The sequence below is a fragment of the Brachyhypopomus gauderio genome, unplaced genomic scaffold (assembly GCF_052324685.1).
Source record: "Brachyhypopomus gauderio isolate BG-103 unplaced genomic scaffold, BGAUD_0.2 sc65, whole genome shotgun sequence".
Taxonomy (NCBI): Eukaryota; Metazoa; Chordata; class Actinopteri; order Gymnotiformes; family Hypopomidae; genus Brachyhypopomus; species Brachyhypopomus gauderio.
In genome coordinates, this window is record NW_027506886.1 from 2,008,403 (window position 1) to 2,035,902 (window position 27,500).

At 44.1% G+C, this 27,500-nt stretch overlaps 2 protein-coding genes across 4 annotated transcripts in view; both read left to right on the forward strand.

Annotated features, from left to right (window-relative positions):
- The window catches only part of rimbp2b (RIMS binding protein 2b), a 58,508-nt gene extending 34,026 nt beyond the window's left edge, over positions 1-24,482 (forward strand). Inside the window, exons 13-26 of the mRNA XM_076989035.1 lie at positions 2,549-2,700; positions 3,277-3,918; positions 4,199-4,333; positions 4,990-5,145; positions 7,675-8,439; positions 9,490-9,604; positions 10,145-10,267; positions 12,276-12,442; positions 13,504-13,672; positions 14,155-14,217; positions 14,936-15,039; positions 18,426-18,497; positions 19,076-19,210; positions 22,559-24,482. Of these exons, the coding sequence (XP_076845150.1) occupies positions 2,549-2,700; positions 3,277-3,918; positions 4,199-4,333; positions 4,990-5,145; positions 7,675-8,439; positions 9,490-9,604; positions 10,145-10,267; positions 12,276-12,442; positions 13,504-13,672; positions 14,155-14,217; positions 14,936-15,039; positions 18,426-18,497; positions 19,076-19,210; positions 22,559-22,594 (2,834 nt within the window). The 3' untranslated portion in view covers positions 22,595-24,482. The remainder of the gene's footprint in view (positions 1-2,548; positions 2,701-3,276; positions 3,919-4,198; positions 4,334-4,989; positions 5,146-7,674; positions 8,440-9,489; positions 9,605-10,144; positions 10,268-12,275; positions 12,443-13,503; positions 13,673-14,154; positions 14,218-14,935; positions 15,040-18,425; positions 18,498-19,075; positions 19,211-22,558) is intronic.
- Positions 24,483-24,952: 470 nt separating this feature from the next.
- adgrd1 (adhesion G protein-coupled receptor D1) overlaps positions 24,953-27,500 on the forward strand; it is a 52,944-nt gene continuing 50,396 nt past the window's right edge. For 2 of the 3 annotated variants that reach the window (XM_076989053.1, XM_076989054.1), the window contains exons 1-3: positions 24,953-25,337; positions 25,460-25,496; positions 27,051-27,167. In XM_076989053.1, coding sequence (XP_076845168.1) covers positions 25,284-25,337; positions 25,460-25,496; positions 27,051-27,167 — 208 coding nt within the window. In that variant the 5' untranslated portion in view covers positions 24,953-25,283. The remainder of the gene's footprint in view (positions 25,338-25,459; positions 25,497-27,050; positions 27,168-27,500) is intronic. The other variant, XM_076989056.1, reaches the window with a different exon arrangement.

Below are 27,500 nucleotides of genomic sequence, written 5' to 3' on the forward strand. Positions count from 1 at the left end.
AAGCATTTTCAAGTACTTTAGCCTAAATTCCAGAACTTTTCAAACCTGGAACACAATGCAACATTAAAATTCGTCACGTAAATGTTCCGCCGTTCGCGGAGGTTCGCGCGCTACTATACGTTCATTCGCGAAAGTATAAATTCAGCCTTATCTTGTCGCTGATCACCTACCTAACCCTACTGTTTCTCGCACAGCTCACACACACGCACGTACGTCCAATGATCTATATAGATAGTAATATAGATATTATATAGATAAATAGTAATATAGATCATTGCGTACGTCCACACGGAATTAACGCAAACGTAGCGCTTTCAAAATAAAAGCGTCACAGTTGTATTGCACGCATGACATAGATATTTGTTTCATTTATGATTGGCCTCTCGCAGGCCGGACAGGGACGCACAACGGGCCAGATGTGGCCCGCGGGCCGTAGTTTGCCCAGGTCTGGTGTAGAAGAAAGGGTTTGTTCATGAGTGGGAATGTCATGTGACCAGTACTTGTAGTGTACTTTATCATTTCCACCTCAAGATGGTCCCTCATTTCCTGAAGCACTCAGGATGTTTTTAAAGACATGTAAACTGACTATTCAAATAAACCTTCTATGGAGAAACGCAGCAGAGCCTCCAGAACCAGGTTTATTTAATGTTCAAACAGGAATTGTATCATATCCATGGCAACAAAAGCCAACCCCCCTCCGACCACACCCCTCTGTTCCCCAGCCCCTCACCACCACCCTAAAGCAGAAGAAGAAGAAGATATCTCCGAGCTGCCTGGCTTACTCGTTGTAGCTCCTGTTAGACGTCTCTATGCAGTAGCTTAGGGGAGGAACAGATGTTTGAATATAAGTGCGGTGAGAGAGTGTTTCTCCAGGCCAGGGAATGTTGTTGTGACTGCGTTCATCTTCAGGCCCTCAGGGGTTGAGCGAGAGCTTCACATGAAGTCCTGATCAGATAAACGAGGCCTTCCAACTCTCTTCAACCACAGAGCTGTAATCCGGCTCCTCCGGGTCAGGTGATCTGGTCAGGTGACATTTGGCATTTGCCCCCCATCACTGGCTGAGTGTCGTCTAGTCTGGAAGAGGAACATGTTCAGTGAAACGAAGTTCTCTGCTCAGGGCTACACCTACGCCTCTAAGCTCACGTGCACTACCACGCATCACCAGCAGGAGGTGTTTTACAGAGATAATGAAAATTCTCAACTTCTCAAAAATGTATTATAACATTTTTACATGACAGTTAAAATGATACCAGCATAATTCAAATACACTGTAAAATAAGAGCCAATGCTAAAAATAACCAATCGTCATTGACCCTGCAGCACCCACAACCTTATGTTATGTATCTTCCAATTAAAATATAGGTTAGATATCCAGCCAATAGTAAGCTTCTATATATAACGGTGACTGGTTCTGCCTGATATTTTGTGTCTCTGAAAGCAATTAAAAAAAACTGAGTCGCCTGACGGTGACCTCGCAGTTCAAGGCACAGAAGATGCTGTTCTTGGACAACCCTGAACGGATGAGAAGGAACAAAGGTTCATGTTTCCTTCTGCTCGGCCTCTCATACTCCTCCGTTCTGGCGCTAGTACAGAAATCAGCTGAACGCTGTTTTGTATTCAGCATCTGGATTGGGGTCTGGTGCAGTGGGCAGTGTGTGTCTACAGACTCTCACATACACCCACGTACACATAAATATATACATATATACACATACACACACGTACACATAAATATATACATATACACACATACACACACGTACACATAAATATATACATATACACACATACACACACGTACACATAAATATATACATATACACACATACACACACGTACACATAAATATATACACACATACACACACGTACACATAAATATATACATATACACACATACACACACGTACACATAAATATATACATACACACACACACACACACACATACAATTTCGCAAGCACCAAGTGTGTACTCGGCTCAAAATGATCACATTAGTTTCGTCTGTTACTACAGATTTATAAAAAGTCCACAGTGGGAAAACCTGGGGAATGACTGACAGATGTTTCCTCCTTCAAAACAGTTAAAACACAGATTTCTCTTTCTTGCATGCTTTTCCCATTGGACAGAATCATACTGTGAACCATTTATAGAAAGACAAAGCAGCTCACAAACTCAGATTTGTATTTCTGCTGATATTGTGATTTCGCCTCTAATTTCCTGTCTGTCTGGTCCCCTGTGTTCTTCACACAATGCTGTCACAATCCCCTCTGTTTCTCTCCTCTGGGGAGATAGAGATTTGGAGGACGTATAGCACTTTAGCTGAAGTCAGTTGTTATTATTCTTCCTTTGTGGTTATCCATAAAAACTACAGCATGGAGAGTGGGGAAGAAAAAAAAACCTGGCCACATAAAACACAACCACAAACACGACCACAGTCATGTGACTGTTTGATAGGACCACAGTCCTGTTCACACGGATGCAGAGACTTGGAGAAGGGGTGTCTGGGGCACTGATTCCTCCCTCTCTCTCTCCACCTCCGCCCCCAGGCCCGCCTTTCCCTCCGCAAGACGTACAGGTGCAGTGTGACCAGTCTCCCGGCGTCCTGCAGGTGCGATGGAAGCCTCCTCTCCTCACTCCCAGTGGTATGTCCAACGGGGCACACGTGATTGGCTACGTGGTCTGCACCAAAGGCCAAAAGGTCAGACTCTGCTCGTGGGTCAGCGGAATGTGTCACGTAAACTATATTATTGACTCTTTGCTAGCATAGCAAAATCCAGATTAACTTCCTATTTGAGTATAAATTTTAAGTTTACTTTTTTAAAGTCTTTTTTTTTTTTAAGTCATTTAAAATATTTTTGTAAGGACAGGTGAAGAGTTCTGTGGATCCTCCCTGTGTTTTACTGATTTCAGTGACGTGTCTCAGTGACATATCTCGTATTAGCCCTACGTCACTCTGTCCATGTAATCTGTGCCCCTGGTGATTAAGTTTGCTCGCATTCTCTTCAAACTCAGCAGTCATGCTCATGTTCCTCTGGGCATACTCCCTAGCGCCATCTGCTGAGAGATGTTTGACATAGCAAATCTCTCCTAGTGCCCAATGTTATGTAATGCTGAACTACAGTATACCGTAGTATGCTGGCATACATGTATACAATTATGGTTTTGTGTGTGTAATGTTGCTCAGGTTGTGACTATTGTGGTTGGTTGTTCTGGTGAGACCTTTGTGGGGTTTGGGGTGTAACTGCGATGACGTCTTTGTGTGTTTGGGATGTAGATAGCAGAGGTGATGTTCCCTACAGCGGAGTACGTGACTGTGGAGTTAAACCGTATCCAGGGTCTGGAGGCACGGGAGGTCATTGTCCGTACTATCTCAGCTCAAGGCGAGTCTCAGGACTCCAACACAGCCGTCATTCCAAGCAATCTGTTGGTGCCTCCACCTCTCTCTCAGCCTCCTCCACCACCACCACCTCATCCGCAACCCTTCACCCAGAACTACGCGCCAGCTCATCCCCAACCGCACCACCAGCAACCCGTACCGCACACGGTACCCCCGCCCCCAACCCACCCACCGCCCCCCGTCCTTCAGGCTCCGCCCCCGCACTCGCAACCGCAGACCCACCTCCACCCCCCGCCCTCCCCACACCTCGCCTCCAAACACCAACTCCTACCAAGTGCCAGAGACCCCCACGCCAAAGAGGCGGAGCCAGGCAGACAGCAGGGCCAGCCCTGGGAGACATGCCTACTGCAGCCACCTCCCACCCCCGGGGGGCACAGCCTGGAGCCGCCCCACATAGAGGGCCGTCGCTCACCCTCGCCGCAACGGATCCTACCCCAACCTCAGGGAGCACCCATCCCCAACACGGTGGCCCACGCCATGGCCCGCCAGGCAGCCCAGAGGAGCAGCCCCAATGACAGGGTGAGAGCCCTCCCCCTTCTTAATCTTAATCCCTCCCCCCATTTTAATCTTAATGTAAAGTGTAATTCAACAGTTTGTTATAGGAGCCTTGTATATAAGGTGTTTTAATAAGGTATGTTCTATCAAAAAAAGATTAGAGGTAACAATTTTGGTCTTACTAAAATGTGACGTGTGTGTGTGTGTGTGTGTGTGTGTGTGTGTGTGTGTGTGTGTGTGTGTGTGTGTGTGTGTGTGTGTGTGTGTGTGTGTGTGTGTGTGTGTGTGTGTGTGTGTGAGTCAGATGGACAGGAGGAACATCTTCAGCATGCGTCCATTCTTAAACTCTGACGAGGAAGAGGACAGCTATGATTCCCACGCTAGACGAAGAGGACCCTCGGTGGACGAGTTTCTGCGGGGCTCGGAGCTGGGCAGACATGTAAGACTGAGGAGATGTAAACAAACTAACAAACATGGCCGCCACCTACACGTGTTCGCTTCAGCCAGTCCTTTACAACCATTATAACAGGCCTTCCCAGAACAATGGGCAACGCTTTCTTTCTCCTTCATGCGCTTCGGTATCATCTTACTCGTCAAATTTCTCTGAAGTTTTGATGAAAAATGGGAAAATGTTTTTCTCCACAGCAGACATGACAGCCTTTCATGTCTCTTCTTGCATTCTGTCTGTTATTTCCTGTCCTACCTTTCGCCCTTGTTGTCTGTCTCTCGCTGTCTTCACTGTCCTTGTGATCTTTCTCTTTTATCATGCCTTCTCTTTCTCTTTTGCCATTTCTTTCGTGCTCTCTACTGTTCTCTGTCCTCCCGTTTACCTTTTCTCTCTTTTTCTTTGTCTCTCTTTGCGTCTCCCTCTCACAACCTGCCTCTCTCTCTCTCTCTATCTCTCTCTCTTTCTCTCTCTCTCTATCTCTCTCTATCTCTCTCTCTTTCTCTCTATCTCTCTCTCTTTCTCTCTTTCTCTCTCTCTTTCTCTCTCTCTCTCTTTCTTTCTCTCTCTCTTTCTCTCTCTCTCTCTCTCTCTCTCTCTCTCTCTCTCTCTCTCTCTCTCTCTCTCTCTCTCTCTCTCTCTCTGTCCAGCACTATCACTACAGCCACAATGAGGATTACTACACGGAGAGCAGCCGTGGCTCAGATCTCTCTGACATCATGGAGGAGGATGAGGAAGAGCTGTATTCCGAGATGCAGCTAGAGGAAGGACGTCACCGCAACATCAACTCACACAACACACTCAAGGTACCGGACACGCACCCCAGCGGCTGAACTGGGGACTGGCACAGAGCCATAGAGCATGTGGTAGAGCACCCCAGATAGGACGTGTTAGTCTAAACGCTCTGCTTTAGCCTGGGTTTACAGTGGTTTAGTTAAGACGCAAGCCAACAGAACTGGCCATTAAGAAGATAACCCTCAGAGCTGGGGAGCCCTACTACCACAGGCAGAAAAGGAAGAAACTCTTAACTTTGAGCTTTGAGCAGATTTGAGACTGGGGTAGAGGCCCAGGGCTTGAACACCTGGGCTTCAGGTCCAGGCTGAAGGTTTAGGAGTGAGTGTGGAAGACCCTCGAAGCTTCTTCACACGGCTGCACTGGCTTTGCGCCACCTCTCATGCACTGCCCTAGCACCCCTGTTGAAGCTGCCCCTGGTCCCATGAAGCTTCAAACATGCGAATGGCTTCAGTGGGTCTCCTGCCTGGTCCTGGAGACCACACGCACTACACATCATCTCAGGTCTATGGTCTGTTGTCTTCACAAAGAGCATTAGAGCAAAACGTCACTGAGACACGCAGTGTTTATGGTCTCCAGGACAAAGCCTGAGAATTGCTGTCCTAATATGAGGCTGCCCACACAATGCATGCGTTACGATGATATGACATGACATGATATGATATGACCAGGGGCGCAGATGGCACTGGGGACGGGGGGGACATGTCCCCTCCAGATTTATATTGACCCCATCTGAAATCTAGCATCTACAAACATAAACGTATATATTGTACAGCTTGGTCCCCCTCACTTCAGAATTTCCATCTGCGCCGATGGATATGACATGACATGACATGATATGACATGATATGACATGACATATAACATGATATGATATGACATGATATGACATGATATGATATGACATGACATGACATGATATGACATGATATGACATGACATGACATGACATGATATGACATGACATGATATGACATGACATGACATGACATGACATGACGACATGATATGACATGGCATGATATGACATGCACGCTGTTTCCTTAGACATTTCGGTGAAAGTTTCATTTTGCAGTGAATTTGTGTTGCACTAAGCATAAAACATGACACACTGAATACTTGAAACTATTAAATTATGAACATTGGTTGTGCACACCAGAAATTTATATTTCTGAAATCCATTTACATATTTTTCTTCAAGATTTTTGTATGTATGTAGGTCAGTTACATAAGTTATTATGTATGTATTTAGTTCAACTTCAGATATCAGTGATGTTGTATGTGTAAAATGAGTCACCAGGTTGTTACATTGCTGTTGCGTAATCTATCCGTGTTGGGAATCTCATTTAAGTGAGCATGCTTAAATGAAATAGTGATTCATATTTGGTTACATTTCGTCTCATAGTTATACTTCTGTTTAATTTTGCTTTGCTCAGTGTTAAGTGATTATCTAGTGTTTATGATGTACTAAATACAACACAAGGTCTTTAGATGCTAAAATGGGTCACCAAAAACACCACTGTGTGAAGTAATAAAGTAACGTCATAAATTTTTGATAACTGTTATTTCTGTCCTCCATTTTGGAATATGTACTGGTGCAGAAATTATCTACCAACATGAAAATGTGTTTGCAAACATGATCATACATGTTTCTGGCCAATTTGGCATTCCAGATTGAAGAGATTGGTTGAGATTGGCTGAGATTGAATGAGAGTGGATTAGATTGGATTAGAGTGGATTAGATTTTGGTGTTTAGGTAAATGTTGAGGCATTCGCAGTGCACCAGGACCATGTCTTTGTTTACGCTGTCGTCATGGTTACGTTCTGTGCCTCAACCCGTCATCTTGCCATGTCTTCCATGATGACGCATGTGAAAGGCGTCCCAGCCAAGGAAACTGTGCGTTTGTCAAAAACAGATTTTAAATTGCCCATTTAAAAACCAGTGTTTGCAAATGTTAGAACAGATCTGGTGAAAACATCTATTGTGCGATATTTATGTAATGCTTTCCTCTGGTCAGCGGAAGTCTTCCTCCTTTACACATTCACCAGACTGCTCTGTTTGTCTACCTGTGCTACATTCGAAATTTCCTCCACGTTTTCACTTTCTTCGTTAACTCCTTCCTTGATTGCCATGCGTCATCAGTTAATTTGCATCTGTGAGGCAAACGTGTGTCTGTTGGGTCACTGTGCTGAGTTTGACTGGGTCCTGCACCTCGTGGTTCTGCTCCCAGCCTCTGGTTGGTTTGTCCCGTCTGAGCAGAACCTTCCACAGATTCCCGTCTGCAGCATGTCATATCCGTCACGGAATGAGACTGCATGCCTCGTGCACAGCCATGACCTCTGGAAAACTAATTGTCTTTTTTTTTGTCTTTTCTTTTCCCATTTTGGTCCTTACTTGCACACTGTCGTGTCCTCTCTGCCTGTTCTAACACCTTCAAACCAAACTCCCAACTTAACGAAAAACAAATGCACAATATCAAATTTTAACTGAATAAAAAAAAAAAAACGGGGTGGCGTACCGCGCGACCTCTGACCTCCCGAAGGCGTACTACAGACGGCAGGACGTGGCAGAGGAGCGGGACACCTGGGACCTGCAGCGGGAGGTGGTCAGGCAGAGGCCGTCCCGGTGCCACAAGCGTCTCCACAGCATCCCGGAGGTGGCGGAAGAGGACCCGGACACGGCGGGCGTGGAAGTGGCGGGCCAGCGACCCCGCTTCGAGGACGCCCGGTCGGGCGTGGCGCTCAGGACGGCCCGGGCATGCCAGCCGCCCGACTGCGTCTCCCCGAGCAAGTGTGCGCGTCGTCTGCAGAGACAGCGTTCCTCGCCCCGCTACACTTCCCTGGAGGACGGCGCCCCCCCCGCAGGCCCGGGCTGGAGCGGCGGCCGGCAGACCACCAAGAGCCCCGACAGCGGGCTGGACTGCGGGAGCGAGGAGGAGGGCTCCCTGGGGCTCCGCGTCGGCCACCACTACGGCGGGGGCGGACCCCTGAGAGTCGGATCGGGCCCCGGTGCCCGGCTCATCCACAGCGAGGGGCCGGCCGAACGCAGAGCCCTGGCCGCCGGCCGCAAGAGGGCGCTGACCCGGCAGTGCAGCGTGGAGGAGGACCTCCTGGAAGCCGGCAGGGATTCGTACCGCACCTACTACCGCCCTCGCTACGACTACTACCACCACCACCATCAGCTCCTGCACCACCCACAGCGACGGTTCAGGAGCGAGAGCAGACTGTCAGAGGTTGGCAGGAACTGTAGCTGGGACATTAGGGCACACTCTGTGGCCAGACTCAACAGGGCTCTGGATGAACCTCTGGTGTGTGTCTCCAACCCCCTCCTCTTCCTCCTCTTCCTCCTTCTCACACGCCTCATCAGCCAACCGCTTTGCCCTGCCATCAACAATCAGTAAAACCATTCCTCCTTCCTTAATGTTCCCCCTCCTCTTTTACAGATCCATTTTCCCTGTATTTCTTTTTTCTTTGTTTTTCTTTTCAGATGTTCTGAAGTTTATGATATTTAATTCATTGTCATTGTTTAGTTTTTTTTAAATATATATATATACACATATATGTTATGGTTTATTTATGTTTTTTATTTGCTTGTTTGTGTATCATGTGAATTGGTTAAATCCTTCCTAGAATGTCAAGTGAACTTTTTGTTTTATAAATGTGTAGATTATTATTATTTTTTGGTTACCTAAAGGCCATTTCTGAGTGTTTCTTGTTCCAGTGGGTTGTGAACGGCCTCTCAAACCAAAGTAACAGCTCAGAGATGTCCGTCGTCCTCCGGCCGCTGCCGTAGCACACAGTTCACTGAGCACACACAGCAGGCCTTCCTTACATCTCTTCTTCCACCAGGCACAGCACTCTAATGACGGACAGCATTTTCAACCAGTAGATTTCCTACTTCCAAACTAGACCCCGCCTCCTCAATGGTTAGCCCACAGCGTGAATGCTTTATAATTTCGTACATTAACCAGGTTCTAAAAGTCATTTCTTCATCTCAGTCTCCAGGACTTTTTTCTTAAACCAAAACCACAGCGGGAAAAACCAGAACCAGAACAAAAAAAAAAAAAAAACCAGAACAAAAACCCAAATGGTCTTTAGCTAAACATCTGATTTGAAACCCTCCCCATGTCGCTGTCGGGGTTTGCATTGAGTCTTTCTGTTGAATGTTTTGATGAGTTCATCCTCCTTGTTTTCTGATTCACTACAGATAAACGTTGTGTAAAATCAGAAGTTTATACGTAGCATAACTGCTTTGATTGTGGGTTTAGTGGCCGTGGTGTCATTTTATCATAGCGTTGCGTCTCTTCTCAGGATTGAATACTGTTAATGTCAAATGTTTTGATGTCGCCTTTCTGAAGTTTTTAGGAAATTCCCCTGCAATGGGACGCTCAGACCGACTGGACCATTCCGGCCTGAGGATGAGTCACGGCTGTCCACCCCCACAGAGAAGGCCCATGATGGTTCCTTCCATCGGTTAGTAAGGTCTCATCCTATGTGGGATAAACCCCGCCCCCTTCCCGTCCTGCCTAAGAACCCCGTTGTTGTGTAGTTTCCCTCAGTATGTGTTTCTTGATGTGTCACAGGCATGGACACTCAAGTCCTTTAATGAACCATGGTCATTTTGCAGGACGCTGAATTTTTGTTATGGTTGTTGTTTTTTGTTGTTGTAGTCGACATTGCTTAATGTTAATGACATCTGTACTGTCTCAAAATACATAACGAAGGCTTTGATTCAACAGTGCCATCGTCTTCTAATTTGTTAATCAGCAAGAACGGCTGGAACTTTGCTGTTTTTTCTCATATTCAGCATCATACGTGTGGCAGGTCTGGGATCAGTTTGCCCTTGACGCCCCTGACATTCAGGCGGAACTTGCGTTCAAAGCAGGCTGATCCCGCGAGCGTCTCCACACAGCTTCCACTCGCGCCAGCGTCCACAGTCAGCTGAGGGCAGGCGGGGGAGGGGCGGTGGGGAGAGGGGCGTGGCTGTAACACTCTTGGTTGGTGTTTCCGTAGAGATCACCATGGAGAATAACAGTGAGGGGAGTGAGGTGAACCTCTCACCTGTCAAGGACGATTTCTTTGGCAGTGTAGCGGGACGCAAGAAATGGCCGCCACACCGATCAGAGCGTGGAGATGGTACGTGGGGTGGCTCTCCTCTGGGTGACAGACCACACGATGCATCGAAAGACAGAGAGCACAGTGTTCGCAAAAGAGCGGGACAGACCACTGCTGAGATCTCCATGTTTGTAGGTTATATTCATACCCTGACCACGACGAGGAGCTGAAGGGACGCTATCCTTGGAGGATGTTAGCATAAACGATCTCGCAAAGGTTCACAGCTGTCTGTGGTGAGACGTTCTGTCCGGTTAATAAACAGACATGTCTGTGGGCTACGTAGGCACTGGCTCAGACTGCACAATTCTGAAGCCAAAACAATCTATAAAATATCAATATTTAATTAGTTACGAGTATCTCCAGCAGCATAGTTCTACAATCTCAATACCTGAAAATTCAAACTTGAGCAAAAAGGTGTTTATCAGTAATCAGTTCTACGCCTCTGTGTAAGCAGGTGTTATACTCAGGCATCATCACATGGTTTAGGATCTTTCTATGTTCCTAAGCAACTCAACATCCAATAATGCTAATGTCAATAACAACATAAGCAAGTGAGACCGGACTGAAAATAGCATGAGATCCGGTCGAGGCTCTCGGATCAGGGCAGTCCTCCGAGCTGGGCTCGATTCCCCCAGCGTCCAGAGCGGCCAGTGTTGCCATGGAAGCCTTCCAAGTGTGGTTTTCCGACTCTAGTTTCTATCTATACTCAATGATGGCTGAGGGAGTAGTGAGCGGAGGTGTGACTGCCCCGCCCACAGCCCCGCCCACATCCCCGCCCACATCACCGCCCCTCTGCTCGATTCTTGCTCCTGTGTGGACTTTCAAACCCCTAACAATGTTTGTGAACCCTCCTTCCCTCCTCTTCTCCCTCTCTCCCTCCCTCCCTTCCTCCTGCTCTCCCTTTCTCCCTCCTCCCTTCATTCTCTCCATCCCTCCCTCCTCGTCTTCCTTCCTCCCTCTGTCCTCTCTTAATTTCTTACCAACACTGTGTTAATATGGCCTGTCCACTCCTTCCTGTTCCCCTGCCTCGTGTTTGCGTTGCATGGATGTCCCCACCCTGTTCAGGGCGGTCCTACTCTGTGTGCGTCTCACTAATGTGCAGCAGGGGCAAAAACGTTTGAGATGTGAACAGCTGGAGTTTAAAAGGCTCCCAAGAATGGCTGTGCTAGTGAGGGTAGGGCGGGGATGAGACTCCTCTCTGCTGAGCTGTGTGCCGGGCACGGCAAGGCCGTCTGACGCCTGCATGGTTCATTTCTTCGGTTTGATGACTCTCTCCGTTCTGTATGTTTGTGTGATGCCCTTTAAAGCTTTACCTGAATCATCCACTGTGAAGTGTGCAATACATTCATTACAGTCATTCCCATTCCAGACCTTTGTGGATTTAAATGACCAAAATCTGAGAACTGGGCAGAGCTGCAGACTCTCTGGGCCTTCCTGAGGACTGGATTTGGAAGCAAAATATATCATAACTGCATCATAGCCTGACATGACTGGGTCTCCACCATGGTGTCTCCACCGTAGATCCTCTCATCAGACCCCTGGTGGTTGCCCTAGTCATGTGCTGGAGTTTCAAAAAGGTGCTCAACAAGGTGGTGATGCAGCTGACTGCATGCCTACTCTCCAAAGCCCCGCCTCCTTGTTGACTCCACCTCTCCACTGTCCCTTTTCCACTCATTTCTCTTCACGCAGCACTCAGCCACTCTGTTTCTGTGTTTCTTGGCGTTTGTCATGTAGTCTGTCAATTTTAATATCAAACACTGAAAGGTACCAAATTATGAAAAATAAAAAAAAATTATGAAATGTTTGGATCTTTAAACAATTTTACTGTGGGTACATCTAAGATGTTGATGATAGTGTTAGTATTTTTTGTTGTTTCAAGAGTAGTTTTGCAAATTCATTCTCAATTATACTCCAGTTACTGTACTCCAGTTAGTTATGTGCTGTGTTGCTGTTTAAGGGCCCACCAGAGCCAGGGCCCCCATGTGGGCTCAGAGGATGCCAGCAGCTGTCCATGTGTCCTTTCTTCTAGATGGTTACGGAGGACGGGACATGCGCTCTCCCGAGTACTGTCAGTTGGGACTGGATGGCTTCGCCCGTTTGTTTGTGGCCCTGTTTGACTACGATCCAATTTCCATGTCGCCCAACCCTGATGCCACAGTGGAAGAACTGCCTTTCAAAGAGGGTCAGATCATAAAGGTGGGCCACCAGGTGCATTATGGGCCTTTTCACTTGCCATAGACAATTTCGTCAAACTGTAATTCCTTAACTTACAGTTCTGTGCTCTTAACAGCTTTCTAAGACCAGCTGACATTCAGTTTTGACATAGAGTCAACTATTCAAACCTTCAAGCTTTGAATTCAATCTTCTATTTTTTATAAATTGGAACAGGTTTTTTTGTTTTACTGATAGACTGTAGCAAAAACAGCCAGTTCAGTTGTCCTGAACATTTCCAGATTAACATTTCTGCTGATGGAGTCACGGCAGGTTCAGCTGTGTGTTATTCAGAGATATTTGCAGAAATATGTGATACACATATGAGCTTAGCCTAAAATGGTCTAGTCAGTTACGTGTTACGTGTATATACGTGTATATATATAAACACTACATAACACTACATCAGGGTTGCCAACTCTCACACAATGAGCGTGAGACACACACATTTGATAGTCTTCACACGTTCACACGCCATACATCCGATTTCTCACGCTGAAAAAAATCTAGTTTATTTATCTCTGATCTACATCTATGATTCAATGAGTTACTAGTTCGCCAACCACTGGCGATGGATTGATCGCAATATAATACTTAATTTGTGTCCATTTTACCCCTAGAGTACCCAGAAGGCATTAATATCTACATGTTCCCATTGTATCACTAAATTAGTGAAATGCTTATTTCTTGAACATGAGATTGTTTTATTCTGGTTTGTGTCACATTACCCTTCTGTGACTGTTAAGTTTGGGCTCAGCTGAAATAGCAGTTCTGAACCTGTCAACATGTCCGTTATAGTGACAGTACCATTAAATACAGCATTAACAACTGCTGTAGGAATATTTGCTGGTAAGTAGTGTACATCTGATGCATTATGGGCAACATTTATGGTGAATCTTAATTGTCCACTGAGAATTCAGGCAAAATTGCTAACACTTTTAGCAAAGGATAACACTAAAGAGTATGTAGGGTGTGAATCAGACACAACTTCATGTACTGTGCTATTTTGTTGCCTTCATTGCTGTTGGCTATAACGCCCCCTGCAGGTGTTTGGGGAGAAGGACACAGACGGTTTCTACAGGGCTGAGATCTGTGGTCGCAGAGGACTGATTCCCTGCAACATGGTCTCAGAGATTGAGACAGAAGACAGCGAGATGATGGATCAGCTGCTCAGACAGGGCTTCCTCCCTCTTAACACACCTGTCGAGAAAATAGGTACATGCACCCTCATCTTCTTCACTAAGGGACCGCTGAATCTTCCCTCCTCCCTCTCCTAGTGCCCCACTGCTATGCTGATGAATGTTGCACAGCCCTTGATCTAAAGCATAAGGACAGACACTGAGCTTGCACTTTACATCCTTGCACTTTTCATCTTCCTCTCCCTCTCTCCTCTTTACCTCTCTCTGTCTTCCTCTCCCTCTCTTCTCTTTCCCTCTCTCTGTCTTCCTCTCCCTCTCTCCTCTTTCCCTCTCTCTGTCTTCCTCTCCCTCTCTCCTCTTTTTCTCTCTCTGTCTGCCTCTCCCTCTCTCCTGGTCCCACTCTTGTTTTATCCTGCTTTCCCTCCATCTTGTTTCTCTCTCTCCCCCACTCTTTCTCTCTCTCTTTTCTCTCTGTCTCTCTCCCTCCTTTCCTCTCCCTGTCATCGTCTCTTCTCTGTCTCGCTCCTTCCCCTTTTCTGTTTCTTTCCTGCCTTCAAGTGCACTGTGATCGGTTCAGAGACGGACGCTCCTTAAACCGCAGATCTCGGAAGTCCAAGAGAGGTTTGTTCTCCCTCCGAGTTCAGTCTCTTTGTCCCTTTTGCCTCCACATCTCCTCCCCTGCATCACTCCATTCTTCATCAGCCTGTATTCAGTGAGCTGTTGGTGCAGGAACATTGTCACCGGTCCACCAACTCTTTGACGCTTGTGCGATGCCTCTGAATATCAAACAGAAATGTCTTGCAGCACAAACCTGGAGGTCCCTCACAGCAGGATGCAGTGGTGGTAGCTGTGTCTCTGACAGCAAAAGTACAATTATGTTGTTATGTTGTGTTTAATGATGACTTTAAAAGGATGTGTGCAATAGAGAGCCCTTCATTCTAACATTTTGCTGAAGTAAAGGTAGCAATACTTTAATTAAGTTTTATTACGTTAATTTGATTATATTAAAGTTAATGTGTTTGAGTAACAAGTGTTTATTTCTACCATTATAACACATGAAACATGGCTGGTCATCAGGGCTCACAGTGATGTGTCATTTGTGTTGTTTTTCATGTGTTATGTTCATGTACTCAGCTGGACAGTCATATCAGGTGACTTATTGCTAGTTAATTATTTGCGAACAAATTACCCTAAAAATATCCTTCTTTCTTTGTCTCTTTCTCTTGTGTTCTCTCTCTCTCTGTCTCTCTCTCTCTCTCTCTCCCTTTCTCTGGTTCTCTCTCATCTTCATCTTTTCCCTCCTGTTATCTCTCTGATTATCCATGACGTCTGGCGTAAGAGAGGAACCTGAGGAGTGGGCGTCAACACCCGATGTCCACACGTCGGATGGTGGCGCTGTACGACTACGACCCCAGGGAGAGCTCTCCTAACGTAGACGTGGAGGTAATGATGCAGCATTCCGTCCTTCCAGGCCTCCGTACAACTGCAGACCTGCGCAGTCTGCTTTGATCTTAATCAAATTGGCCAGTCTGGATGCTAGCCTACTTTCGCAGTAGCCTGTCCAAAGCGGCTAGCCTATAACTTAGCATTAGCTTGAAAGCATTTCCCTTGCCATCTATTGATCAATAAGTGGGGGAGTTAAATTCTCTCTCTCTCTCTTTCAAACTTCTGTAAAGCACAGACATTGTTTGGTATAAGCGTACTTCAAAGTCAGCAGTTTAGTTCCCAACGTGTTGTCAACAAGCTTCTGATTGATGTTGTGTAAGCATACTTTAGCATCTTATTGAAAATACAACAGAAGAGATAATACCTTAAAGCACAAGATCGTGCTTTTCCACCATTTCAACAACATCATTTTATAATCATGATAACCACATTGCTTTGCCATACATGCTGTGGTAGCATACCATCATTTTCGTTCATTAAGGATAATGTAGTGAAATACATGGAAGTTCATTTAATTCTGTATCCTCACAAAAATAGGTACAGGTGAAATGGAACCCTATGATGGAGAAAAAGAGTTAGTTTCCGGTTGCTCTCTGGTGTTGGATTGGTGTTGGCAGGTCTAATTATCTTGACAGGGCCTCAGCTTGAGTTTTTGCTGCAATTAAGACAGAACTATTTAATAGCTAGAAAGTCATTTTTCATAGCTCGAAGCTCCCTGTTGCTGACATCAGACCTGTGGCCCACGGTGGAGAGCTTTTGTAAGTAAATTGAAACATGACTCTTGATTTCAAGGCAAGGATTTCTAGGATTTCAATGGGTTCATTGGAAGCATAGAGAGATCAGACACTATATTAAAATGTCTACAAAAGACCTGTGACATTCTCCAGGAACGTTCCCCAGGAACATTCTCCTGGCTGTGTTCTTTTGCCTAGATGACGACCTTTAATACATCGCTATGTCGTCTAATATAGTCTCTGACAAATTGTTCAACTTCTCCCTTAGAACCCCATTAACGAATCCTTGAAAGCTAGGCCACAAGTCATCACCAAGTATTAGGAGTGGCCGCTGGTAGTGATTAAAGCAGTTGTCTACACCTTAACTTCACAAATGTAAATTGAGAAACTATTGAGAAAGTATTGAGAAACAACAAGGCTAACATGTGGCCTGGCACGCAACCTTGGGCTACTCCTGGATAACCAAATATCACGGTCTCGTCACACGGCCTATTTCACCTGGTCATGCAGGTTCCTCCCTAGTGCTTCTTCACTTCCTTGTCATCTCAAAACTGGACTCCTGCCACACAGGACCTTCTTCTCCTTCTCCTCTGTGCCATCCGTTGGCTACAGCTTTCCCAGAATGCACCTGTCTGGCTTGTCGTCTGGCTTGTGCCAAAGGTCACACTACTGCTCTGTTCTCTCCAATGGCTCCCTGTAGCAGCCCATATCAGATTTAAAACACTGACGCTCAAATATAAAGCCATAACTGGACCAGCTACCACATAGCTAAAGGCACTAATCGAACTCCATTATGCCTTCAGGACTCTAGCTCTGCTTGACACTAACCATCATCCCCCAAGACGAAAAAAAAAGACCTGCAACAAGACTTTTCTGCAGTAACTGTTCCACTCCCGCAAACTTTCACTGGCTGTCTATACCGCTGAGTCACTAGTGGTCTTCAAATGAAGACTGAAGACTGACTTTTTCACTAAGTCACTAAACACTTACAAGTGCACTTGTATATTAAAAAGAACTTGTTTACTGTCTTCCTTCCACTCTGCTTTAGCTCGACAGTGTTCTTATCATGAGTCTGTGTATTGACAGAGACTGCCAAAGCACTCCCGTAAATCGCTCTAGACAAGCGTGTCTGCCAAATGCTGTAAACGTCGATGTAAATTAAGACCTCTGTTAGCTAAACATGGCCATAAGCCTCCATCCTTTTTCTCTATGAAAACGAGTACTGCTACAGCCGAGGACGTAGACGGTTGGGTAAAACGTTGAGCTGTTACATTGTCCACATTCGAACGTACTAATTCATGTCCCGTTTCCTGATTCACTGCAGTACTAGCATAGTCCCAGTTGTTTCCTGCGGGTTCCTCTGAGCTTAGCTTAGCATTCCCAGTTTCTATGGGCATTGCACCTGCCAGAGGTACAGCACTGTCAGCCTTGCATGTTGGAGGTTGGCAGCTGGATGTGTCTGTTCCTCCACAGACTGGCAATCCTTATAGGCAGCCAAACTGGGGTTCAGATCTCAGCAAGCTAATTCTAAGTTAGCTAAGTTTTTGCTAACGTGTATTGCGGTGCGGCCCTCGATGCTGGATCGTTCCTGCTGCTACAAAACTGTGGAGCCATATTGTTCTCCTGCTTGAGAGTCACGAGTTACTTGACAGCATTTTGGCCAGACTTGTAATGATCAAAGCACTGTCTGATTAAAGCAAGTCTGACTAAAGCGGTCTGATCAAATTCGGAATAGGGCTGATTTACTGCTGTTTGTTTGGTACACTGTGATGGCCCAAGACAAAACCCCACCAGACAAAGGGGGACTGGTTTCCAGGATACCGTGCTTTACCATGTTGTATTGGTTTTGTTTGTTTTTTTAATGCACATTATGATGTCCATTATGATATTCATTTTTGTAGGTTTTAAGGTGATTTTTATAAACAAAACAAATACAATCCAAATAGTCAATGACATCAGCCAAAAACCGACAACACATGACAATTAATTTGCCACTTCCTTCGAGGATATTACATAAAAGATGTGTAAAAAAGATCATACAAAATTACAAATATGAACAGGGACTGTTTATTATTTATTATATAAAATCTGTAAAATACTAAGTTGCCTTAAACTGCAAAGCAACGTCTTAGTACCAACAGACTCAACCAAAAAAATAAAAAACTGTTGAATTAAATGTCATTTCTGTTACCCACAAATGTCCCTGAATATAAGTATTTTTATAACACTCATATTATGAAAATACAAGTCAACAAAACGTTGAGCTTATTAAATGTAAATAGCTCCCCCTATCGCTGTCTGCATTTACTGCACTTTCCATGGTGCTGTGTTTTTCTCCCACTGTTCATTCTTGTGTGTCAGTGCTGACACCAGATAGAATCTGTCATTATGTGTGACCAGTAAGTTAATAATGTATTTGAAAGAAATAATACAGCAATATCTCTTCATATTTAAATATTCAATATACAGATCATGTTAAAACCCCATAGGCCAAAAAGCACGTTCAGGTCTATCCCAGTATGCCATTTGTAGTATTATCTTTTGTCTCTTTGTTGTTGTTGATTATGATGATGATGATGATGATGACGATAATAATGGCATTTTTGGGAGGGTTTGAAGTGTGAGCTGAGTGTGTTTTGTCCTCCTCAGGCAGAGCTGACCTTCTGTGCAGGGGATGTGATAACGGTATTTGGGGAGATAGATGAAGATGGATTTTATTATGTGAGTACAACTAAGTGTTCTGTGTGCATGTGGGTCCCTTAGCCTTTAGTATTTATTGTAATTCTTGAAAATAAATATCTGTAGAAAAATATACACTCTCTTTAAGAGGATATATGCGTGTATATATTCTTGTATATATACAAGATGTAAGATATGAAATGTGTACCTAATACTCACAAAGTGCAGGGGCCAGGATGCTGTCTGTTTCTGAAGGGGACGTTGGCAGGTCTAATTGTCCTGACAGGGCCTCAGCTTGAGTTTTTGCTGCAGTTAAGACAGAAATCTTTCATAGTCACTGGGTCTATGTGAAAATTAGTTACCTTACTAATGATGTGGTTTATTCTAATTTAGACGTTCAGCTGTGTAAAGCGCTTTATGGCAAAGGGAACCACTTTCAGTCACTTATTGTTATTAAGCCTCATGTTTGAGTGAGGGACAGTTTTGTTACCCAGTTCTGATTGCAGTATAACACTGTGGTGCATTAAGATCTGCTGGTATGCCAGAGGGGTGTGGCCAGGGGGCGTGGCCAGGGGGCATGTCCTGTCAGGCTGAGTGGAACCACGCATTCATTCCTGCAGGGAGAGTTGAACGGACACAAAGGCCTGGTGCCCTCAAACTTTCTGGAAGAAGTGCCTGATGATGTAGAGGTATACCTCACCGAGCCTCACATGCGTCACCTCCAGGACCACCCCAGCCGGATCAAGACCAAAAGGGTACACCCCGTTTCCCACCACTAGACCTCCGTCATCCACCCGATATCTCTCTCTCTCTCTCTCTCTCTCTCTCTCTCTCTGTGCACTTTGCTTTGTTTTGTTTTTTTTTCTCTGTCTGTGTTTTGTGTTGTGTGGCAGCTGATCGATGTTTGGGTTTTTGTTTGTTTGTTTGTTTTTGGTGTTATACAAAATTAAATTAAATTAATAAGGGGGGGGGATGTGATATGGAGACAGCCGAGCTGCAGAGATGTGCTACTCACCCACCTTACCATGTCCAAGAAATACAAACCAATAAAGTTTTATGTTAATATCAAAATATCTGTAAAAGATTTGGGGAGATGCAATATGTGTTGTTATAAAAATGATACAGTATTCATAAAGCATTGTTTAAGAGAAGCCATGCGCAAACGGGAGTCCAGGTGTCAGGTGCCTGGTGACAATATTAATGGGCAGAACACTGATATGCTGATGTGCGTATTCAGTGTTGGAATAGATGCTTTATGAATATAAGGTGTGTTTGATCTGAAAAATACATTTTTGATAGTGATAAATAGTCCTGATGTACAGGGAGATGGATCTGTGTAGAACAGCCGTGTTGCATGAGTCTTCTCTCCAAATGCTTGACTTCCTCTATGAACTTTTTTATACCATGCAAACAATTGAGACCAGTTAAAAAAAAAAGAAAAAAGAAAAAGCAAATTTTGTATATGTTTCCAGAATAATTGTCATTTTGTATATTGCTGATGTTTAATACTTATGGGCTTGCACACAGTCACAAAACAAATGTAAGTATAGAGAGAAATATATACTTTGAGGAGTGATTTTGTCTATAGATTTTAGCGTAATGTAGATACCGCGTTATGGGTTATGAAAGAAAAAGGCCAACGAAGCGGAGCCCGTTGAGCCGTTTTGATTGGACGCTGCTACTCAGAGATTCCCCCGTACCTGTGTGACGCCTTCTCCCTCGTCTTCATCACTCAGGCTGTTCAGAGGCATTTGCATCATTCACTTCTTGTTTTTGTTTCCTTTCTTTTTATTTTATTTTGTTTGTTTGTTTGTTTTTGTTCTCCGCGCCCGCTTGGCACACCAGAAGAAGAGCGTTCATTTCACGCCGTAGCGGCTCAGGCAGCCTCACGTAAGTGAGTGACTGAGGATACCAAATGTAGCATCGTCCCTTGTCTAATGCAGGCCACCTGGGTCCCCCCTTCTCGGTTGCTCCGCCCCCTTAGCAAACACCGCGCACACGCCTACAGATTCACCCACAAGGGCTTGTACAGCAGTGAATGCAGTATAATATAAACAAACGCAGGACTACATTATCATCGGTTATCATCTAATTAGGGGTTAAACAGATACATGCTAAACTGGCTAGTTAGGTGTCAATTTATTTCTTAGCTTACATCTCAAAGTTAATCTAGAGTTCGGTAATCTCAAGTTCAACTAGAGTGTAAAGGTAGAGAGGAGACAGGAATTAGAAGAAATCGGTCCATGTGCACTACATGTGTCCAGAATAAAGTTCAATCTAATCCCTTTCATCTTACACAAACGCAACAGCTAGAAACACACTAACTGACGAGAGATTGTTGCTAGATCAAATTAGATGTATTTCTACTTAGCATTTTCTAACCTTATAATGCCCACCTCCCTGCCTGGCTCTGTGAAGCAGCCCAGAAAACTGATTGGTCAGCTCCACTAATGAAAAATCATGATTGGTCGGCTCCACTAATGAAAAATCATGATTGGTCAGCTCTGGCAACAGGCACCCAGGAACGTGCATTAAACAGGCTGAACTGGTATCTTCAGTTGATTCTCTGGGTGTTGTACATTACAATGTTTGTCTCATTGACTTCCGCAGTCACTCATGACTCTACACGGCCACTGTGTCATGACAACAGGCTGGATTTGGCTCCTCCCCTCTCCACCCCCATCCCCCTTTCCTTCTTTCTCTTCTCTGTAATATGTTCTTGTTTTTGGCTTGTGCTTTGATACGGACGATTCCTCCCCTCCCCTCGAGAAGCTGCACACCCGAACACACTGCTCTGGAACATAGACTAATCAGAACTGACCCAAAATGTGACTTTACACTGAGTGACTGGGCTGCACTAGACTTCACAAAGCCAGACATAACAAATCTGTTATTTTACGAAGCATGTGTGGGGTGCACTTTTTCTCAACAGATTGACAACCAAACATACCAACCAACCAAACATAACAATATATATATATATATATATATATATATATATATATATATATATATAGTATATATATAGATATATTTATGTTTTTCAGTCCTCTTGAGAGTATATTTGCATTCTCAGAGTTGGCTATGTTGTTTGTGTTGCTTTAGGGGGTCTTTTTAGAGCTTATGTTGATAACATGATTTGTACATGTTGTTTTTGTTTTATTTAAACAGGTTTGATTTTGATTGAGATCCATTGGTAGAGTTATCATGCTGAAACATACTAGATTACTTCAGACACCGCTTAAATTAAATGCTCATCTATTCTGTTTATCACCATTAAGTAACAATCTGCACCTCGGTCTTTTCGCCTGAAGATGTTGTATTTAGTCAGTTCTGTTGAACACTCTCTCTCCATCAAGTGCAACATCAGATAAGCAGATTTGACAGAGATCATGACAGCAAAGGAACACTTTGATTAAAATTGGCTTAATTTCATTCAGTTGTTTTTATCTGAAGAATTAGACATGTCATTTCTGTTCTTTTCCATGTAATGTAGTAATCCACACTGAATGAAAATGTTTCTTAGTCAAATTATTAATCCATAGACTGCATAAATCAGACAACAATTGTGTTCAGTAAGAATTTTTGTAGGATCCAAAATATTTATGCAGTTTTTATTCATTTTCTGAATTTCTCAATCCTAACATCTATATCACAAACACCCCGTGCAGGGCTGGGAACCCGATAACCCTGTTGAATCTGTGAATCCTGTCCCAATGGGAAACCCTAGCGAGTGCTGTGGTGTGGAGGGAAATCCCCGTGTGTGTGGGTGTGTGTCCACACACACGCGCCATGTGGCCCGTGAAGGGCTGAAAGGACTCTTGAGTGGAGTAGTGGAGGAAATGCAGGGATAGAGGGATGGAGGAGACAGAGATATGGAAGAGATAGAGGGATGGAGGAGGTAGCAAGATGGAGGAGCTATGAGGATATAGGAAATAGAGGGATGTAGGAGATGGAGGGATGGAGGAGTGGAGAAGATGAAGGGAAGGAGGAAATAAGGGAGATGGAGGGATGGAGGAGATGAAGGGAGGACACTGCTTTTTTTTTTCTTTTTGCTTTTATACCCCGTGAGCCTGAACTGTCCCTTGCGGGTCTCCCGTTAGGTTCCAGTGGACAAAGCAGGGGGGGGTTCCAGATGAAGTGCCAACCCAACAGTGCGCCTGCACCCCGGGCTCTGGCCCCGCCCCACCTTGGCCCCCATCTGTCTCTAAGCAACAAGGATTGCTCTCCAGAGGAAGGAAACTGTCAGTGCCGTGAAATAGTTTTCAGAGAAATAGGTTTCCATTACACTTAAGGGGTCGTAAAGTGTTGACACACTGTCCAAAAACAGGGGTTCTGTTTCTTTTGATACTTCTGAATGGAAATAGGAATGAAAAAAGAGAGGTTAGGATGTGTTTTCATGGCCGAAGGCAGAACTAGTCGAGCCTTGTGTTCGGGAGCAGATCCACCATGTGTTCACCCATCCTCATTTACTGCAAGCACAGAAACCGCTATGCCAGAAGAGCTGGGAACCAGTGGCCTCTGCACTGGACATGTGAGTGATGTTCAACTGGGCAGAGGGGTGAGAAGGACGTCCCCAGATTCCTGGAGCCCCCTCCCTCCTCACAGAGACCCCACGCTCTGAGCAGTTCACCGTTTGAAAGTCTTTTTATTACACAGCCACAGTAACTAGTATGAACCTGAGAGACTCAAGACATTTTAAGATTATTGACAAAAGACCAAATAACTTTACATTATACAGTTTCCAAAGCCCTTATGATGGGAGAAAGCAAGCTGAATTGAGCACAAGATATTACGGGTTTAGCACAAATAGTAGATGTGGGTTTTGCAAGCACTGTGGATAGAAAATATATATAAATATAAATATGAATATAACTGGTTTTGAGATGGGGTTAATAAGGCACCCGCCCCCATTTTGTCCCACATTTGGGTGGTTGGGATAGCTCTAGGGAGATTTGGTCTCCTCATATTTGCCTTATAAAATGCACAAGGTTTGTGTTGTGGCCAGTCAGAGGCTGCGATTTGTCTTGTTTGAACTGTGCACATTCATGTCAGCACTTTCCTGCTCATGCAAACACACAACGACAACAAAACGGTCTGTTTCTGTCTCATGCTGCTAACTTGAAGCCCCACGATGGGGCCCGTTGTGTCCAGGCAGTGTCTGGGGAAGAGATTCACGCTGTTTAGTTGAGAATTAGAAATGATCTAGACAACCAGTTTTTCTCCTGGTTTTTAGATAATATAGCTAATCCCACGGCCAGATCTGAGTCTGTGGTAGTAGAGAATATTCTCCTAGATTATCATCGATGTGAATTTGAAGCATTCAGATTACAAGCTAACACGAGGCCCAGTCAGACCTGCTCAGAGGGAACTTCATGGGGAGTGGGCTGTTTGGGAGGTAACGATTGGGAGGTTGGTCAAGAGCTTGTACTCCTCTTCCTCTCTCTCTCTCTCTCTCTCTCTCTCTCTCTCTCTCTCTCTAAGATAATAATTTAAACTCTAATTTCTGGTTTTGTTCCCCATCTCACCTTTCATTATTCACCATCTCTGTTCTGAAATTCCAGTGTAAAAGTTTGGACTCAGACTGCCATAAAAAAAGAATGAAAACATTCTGTATATCTTGTACAATTTCCGGCCAAATTAACAGGCGTTTTAAGTCATCAGAATAGTATATATGTATTTTTTTGTTTGTATATATGTGTTTTTTTTTTCCAGTCAGAAGATCATGTTTTACTAAGCATTGCTTCTACATGTTTGACTCACTCTTTTTGTACTTTGTCCATTTGTATATTCTTTTTAAATGTTTATACTTGCTTTTCAGACTGCCTTTTTTGTACATTAAACTTTATAATCTGACAGTGCAAGCTCTTCTCATGGTGTCTTCAAACCATAATGTTTCAAAGTCTGCAACTGTGTGCTAGCTTTATGGACATGAAAACGAAGCCTGTATTGATGGTTATCTAATATTGTGTGGGTGTGCATGTGCAATTTTTTAAAAATCAAAATAAATTTGATATTTTTTACGCACTGGTTGTATGTTAATGATTTACTGTGAACGACAAGAACACAATTAATTTTACTAAACAAGGCCAGCTACTAAATTACTGACGAGTCAGGTCGGATACTGCACCACTAGATGGCGCCACAACGAATCGTGAATAAAACAGGTAAGCGCATACTCCTGCTACGGCACTTTGCATCCGTTTGCATCTGTTTTATTAGTTATAATAACAACACTTTATTCATCATGATGACCTAAATCAAAAACTACATATTAAACCGTTTTTAATATACAGTTAGAGATGGACCAGAGTTCAGTTAACCAGTGCATGTGTGGACGCATCCATTTGCGAGTACTCGAATTCTACGATTGCGGACGGGTCTGGACGAACAAACAGGTTGGGTTTGTTTTAGTCCCCGCTGCCCCGCCTCGTCCACGTCTTATTTAACACAGAATGACATCATTAGCAGATTTCCCACGTGCGGCACCACGACTCACTACGCGCGCTCGAGCGCCCCGCGAGCCCAGAGCTGGACCAGCCCGTTAGCAGCGCGTGACAGATGTGATCTCCACATCTTACGGATTTGGACGGAAGGGATTAGGGGACACTGATAATAACATTAATAAACTACAGCTGGAGTGCACTTCTTAGGGATGGACGTGTGTGCTTATCTAAGTGTTCTTGCTTTTTAACAGTTTTCATTACAAATGATGACACGTGCCTGTCGGGTTCATTACTGATGATGACGTGCGCCTCTTCGACGCACTGTAAAGTTGGAATGTAACTCTTTTAAAACTTTTTGAAAGTGAAAAACAACTTTTAAACCATGGACGTTTTATACAAAGTTTTAAACTTTGCTGCTCTCGTGAGCGTTCTCAAGGTAAGGTCTATGTCTCCATTTTTGTTCAGGTAATGTCAGTGTTTTTAAAGTACACTAGGCTATGTGTATATATATATATATATATTTATGAATTGCTTTAGTAGATTGTTTTATGTTCACAGGTGTGTGGTGACGATGGTGTGCCGTCCGTGCATCCAGGTAAAAATAAACCATTGAAACAAGGCATTGAACAGTTCCTGAAAGAGTTCCTGAAATGAAGACAGCACGTCACAAAAAACTCTATTTGATGAATTTGAATTAAGTCTCGTTATATACCTGGAAAATCTCTATAACGGAACGTAGTACACCTCATACAGAAAACACTGTAACAAAATACGACTGCAGTATATATTTCAAATCTCTTTTTTTTCAGACCGAGCAAGTTTATGTTGTCTTTGTTTAATGTACTGAAATTTAATTTACACTTATTATTTTGCTAGGGCACAAGCGTACTAGGCCTGTGTGTAACCAAACCTGACATATAGATTATTCAAACAAATGCAAACTATAAAATACACACATGCGTCGGTGAGCTGGTACCGCAAATCTCAGCAAGCTCATCTGATAATTTGACTTAAGTACGAAGATTTTGAAGCTGATGCAGTTACATTTAAATTCTGATGTTGTTGTGAATAGAAAACCTCGTGATTTTCTTTATTATTTCCTCAAAATTTATATTTTAGACTCAAAGGAGTACGGGTTTTTTCATTAGAATTTTCTTTCATCATTCCTTTGCTGTAAAGTCCTAATTACACAAATTTAAATACAGTGCGTTCTTTCTGTGTGGATTTCTGAGTGTTGTGAGTTTACAAGTCTGTGTAAATAAATCTTAAGGATGAAGGGGTCAAATGTAGGACTTAAAATCAGGCAGGTCAAGAGTTCTGACCTTTCTAAGGGTGTAATCCAGCCTATGGACGTTTAAGTACCAGCATGGGACTAGAACTAGCATTACTCTGACTAGTTTACCACACTCTGAGGCAAAAACAGGGTGGTTATGTACTGAATTGTAAATAATTTCCATAATCACAACCTCATTGAGATAAACGGCCAGGCTGGCTGGATCTGGAGTAGTGTGGAAAGTGCCAGAATGCCTTTTTGTAACTGTGAGAACTCCCCTGACCGCTCGGTGGAAGACCTACCTCCAGACTCCCTTAACACCTTTCACAAAGAGTCTGTTTTTTTTATTTTCAGCCTACAGTAAAAAAAAAAAAAAAAAACGTTCCGTGCCTTAAAAATGAGTAATTGCTTTCTAAAGCAAACATGTTCAGTCCCCCATTTATTGTAGCCAGGCAGGGAGGATAAATTCCATATGCTTAAAGTAGTCCATGTGAATATGGCAGAAATTACTGTAAGTTACATAAAAGAGCCAAACTTGCTGATGTTTGATGACTGGTATTAAAAAGAATTCACGCAATGAATAAGCTGTCCTGAATAAATTTAAAGGAATATTATATTTAGGAGACATCAGAAATCCTGAAATATTCAAATATTGCCCTGGATATGTGAAACCTGCTTCAAAGTATCTTTGTGTGTGTGTCTGTGTGTGTGCTTGCATGCATGTGTGTGTACATATCTGTGCACGTTTGAGCATGTGTTTGTGTATGTGTGTGTGTGTGTCTGTGTGTGCGTGTGCTTGTATGTGTCTATGTGTTTGTATGTATGTATGTGTGTATTTTTGTGTGTGTGTGTGTGTGTGTGTGTGTGTGTTCCCAGGGCTCAATGTGCTGGCCACAGCCTCACACTACTGGCCACTGGATGCGGTGGATGGGATCCACAGCCTATGGGACCAGATTGGGAACAGAACAGGTCATATTAATGGGAGTAATATAAGTATGTGCTCAGGTTTTGACTGTGTCACCTCCTCACCCTTCTGATCACTCTTTACCTCATCTCTGCCTTCACCATCACCCTTCTGATCACTCTTTACCTCATCTCTGCCTTTACCCTCACTCTTCTGATCACTCTTTACCTCATCTCTGCCTTCACCCTCACCCTTCTGCTCACTCTTTACCTCATCTCTGCCTTTACCCTCACCCTTCTGATCACTCTTTACCTCATCTCTGCCTTCACCCTCACTCTTCTGATCACTCTTTACCTCATCTCTGCCTTCACCGTCACCCTTCTGATCATTCTTTACCTCATCTCTGCCTTCACCCTCACTCT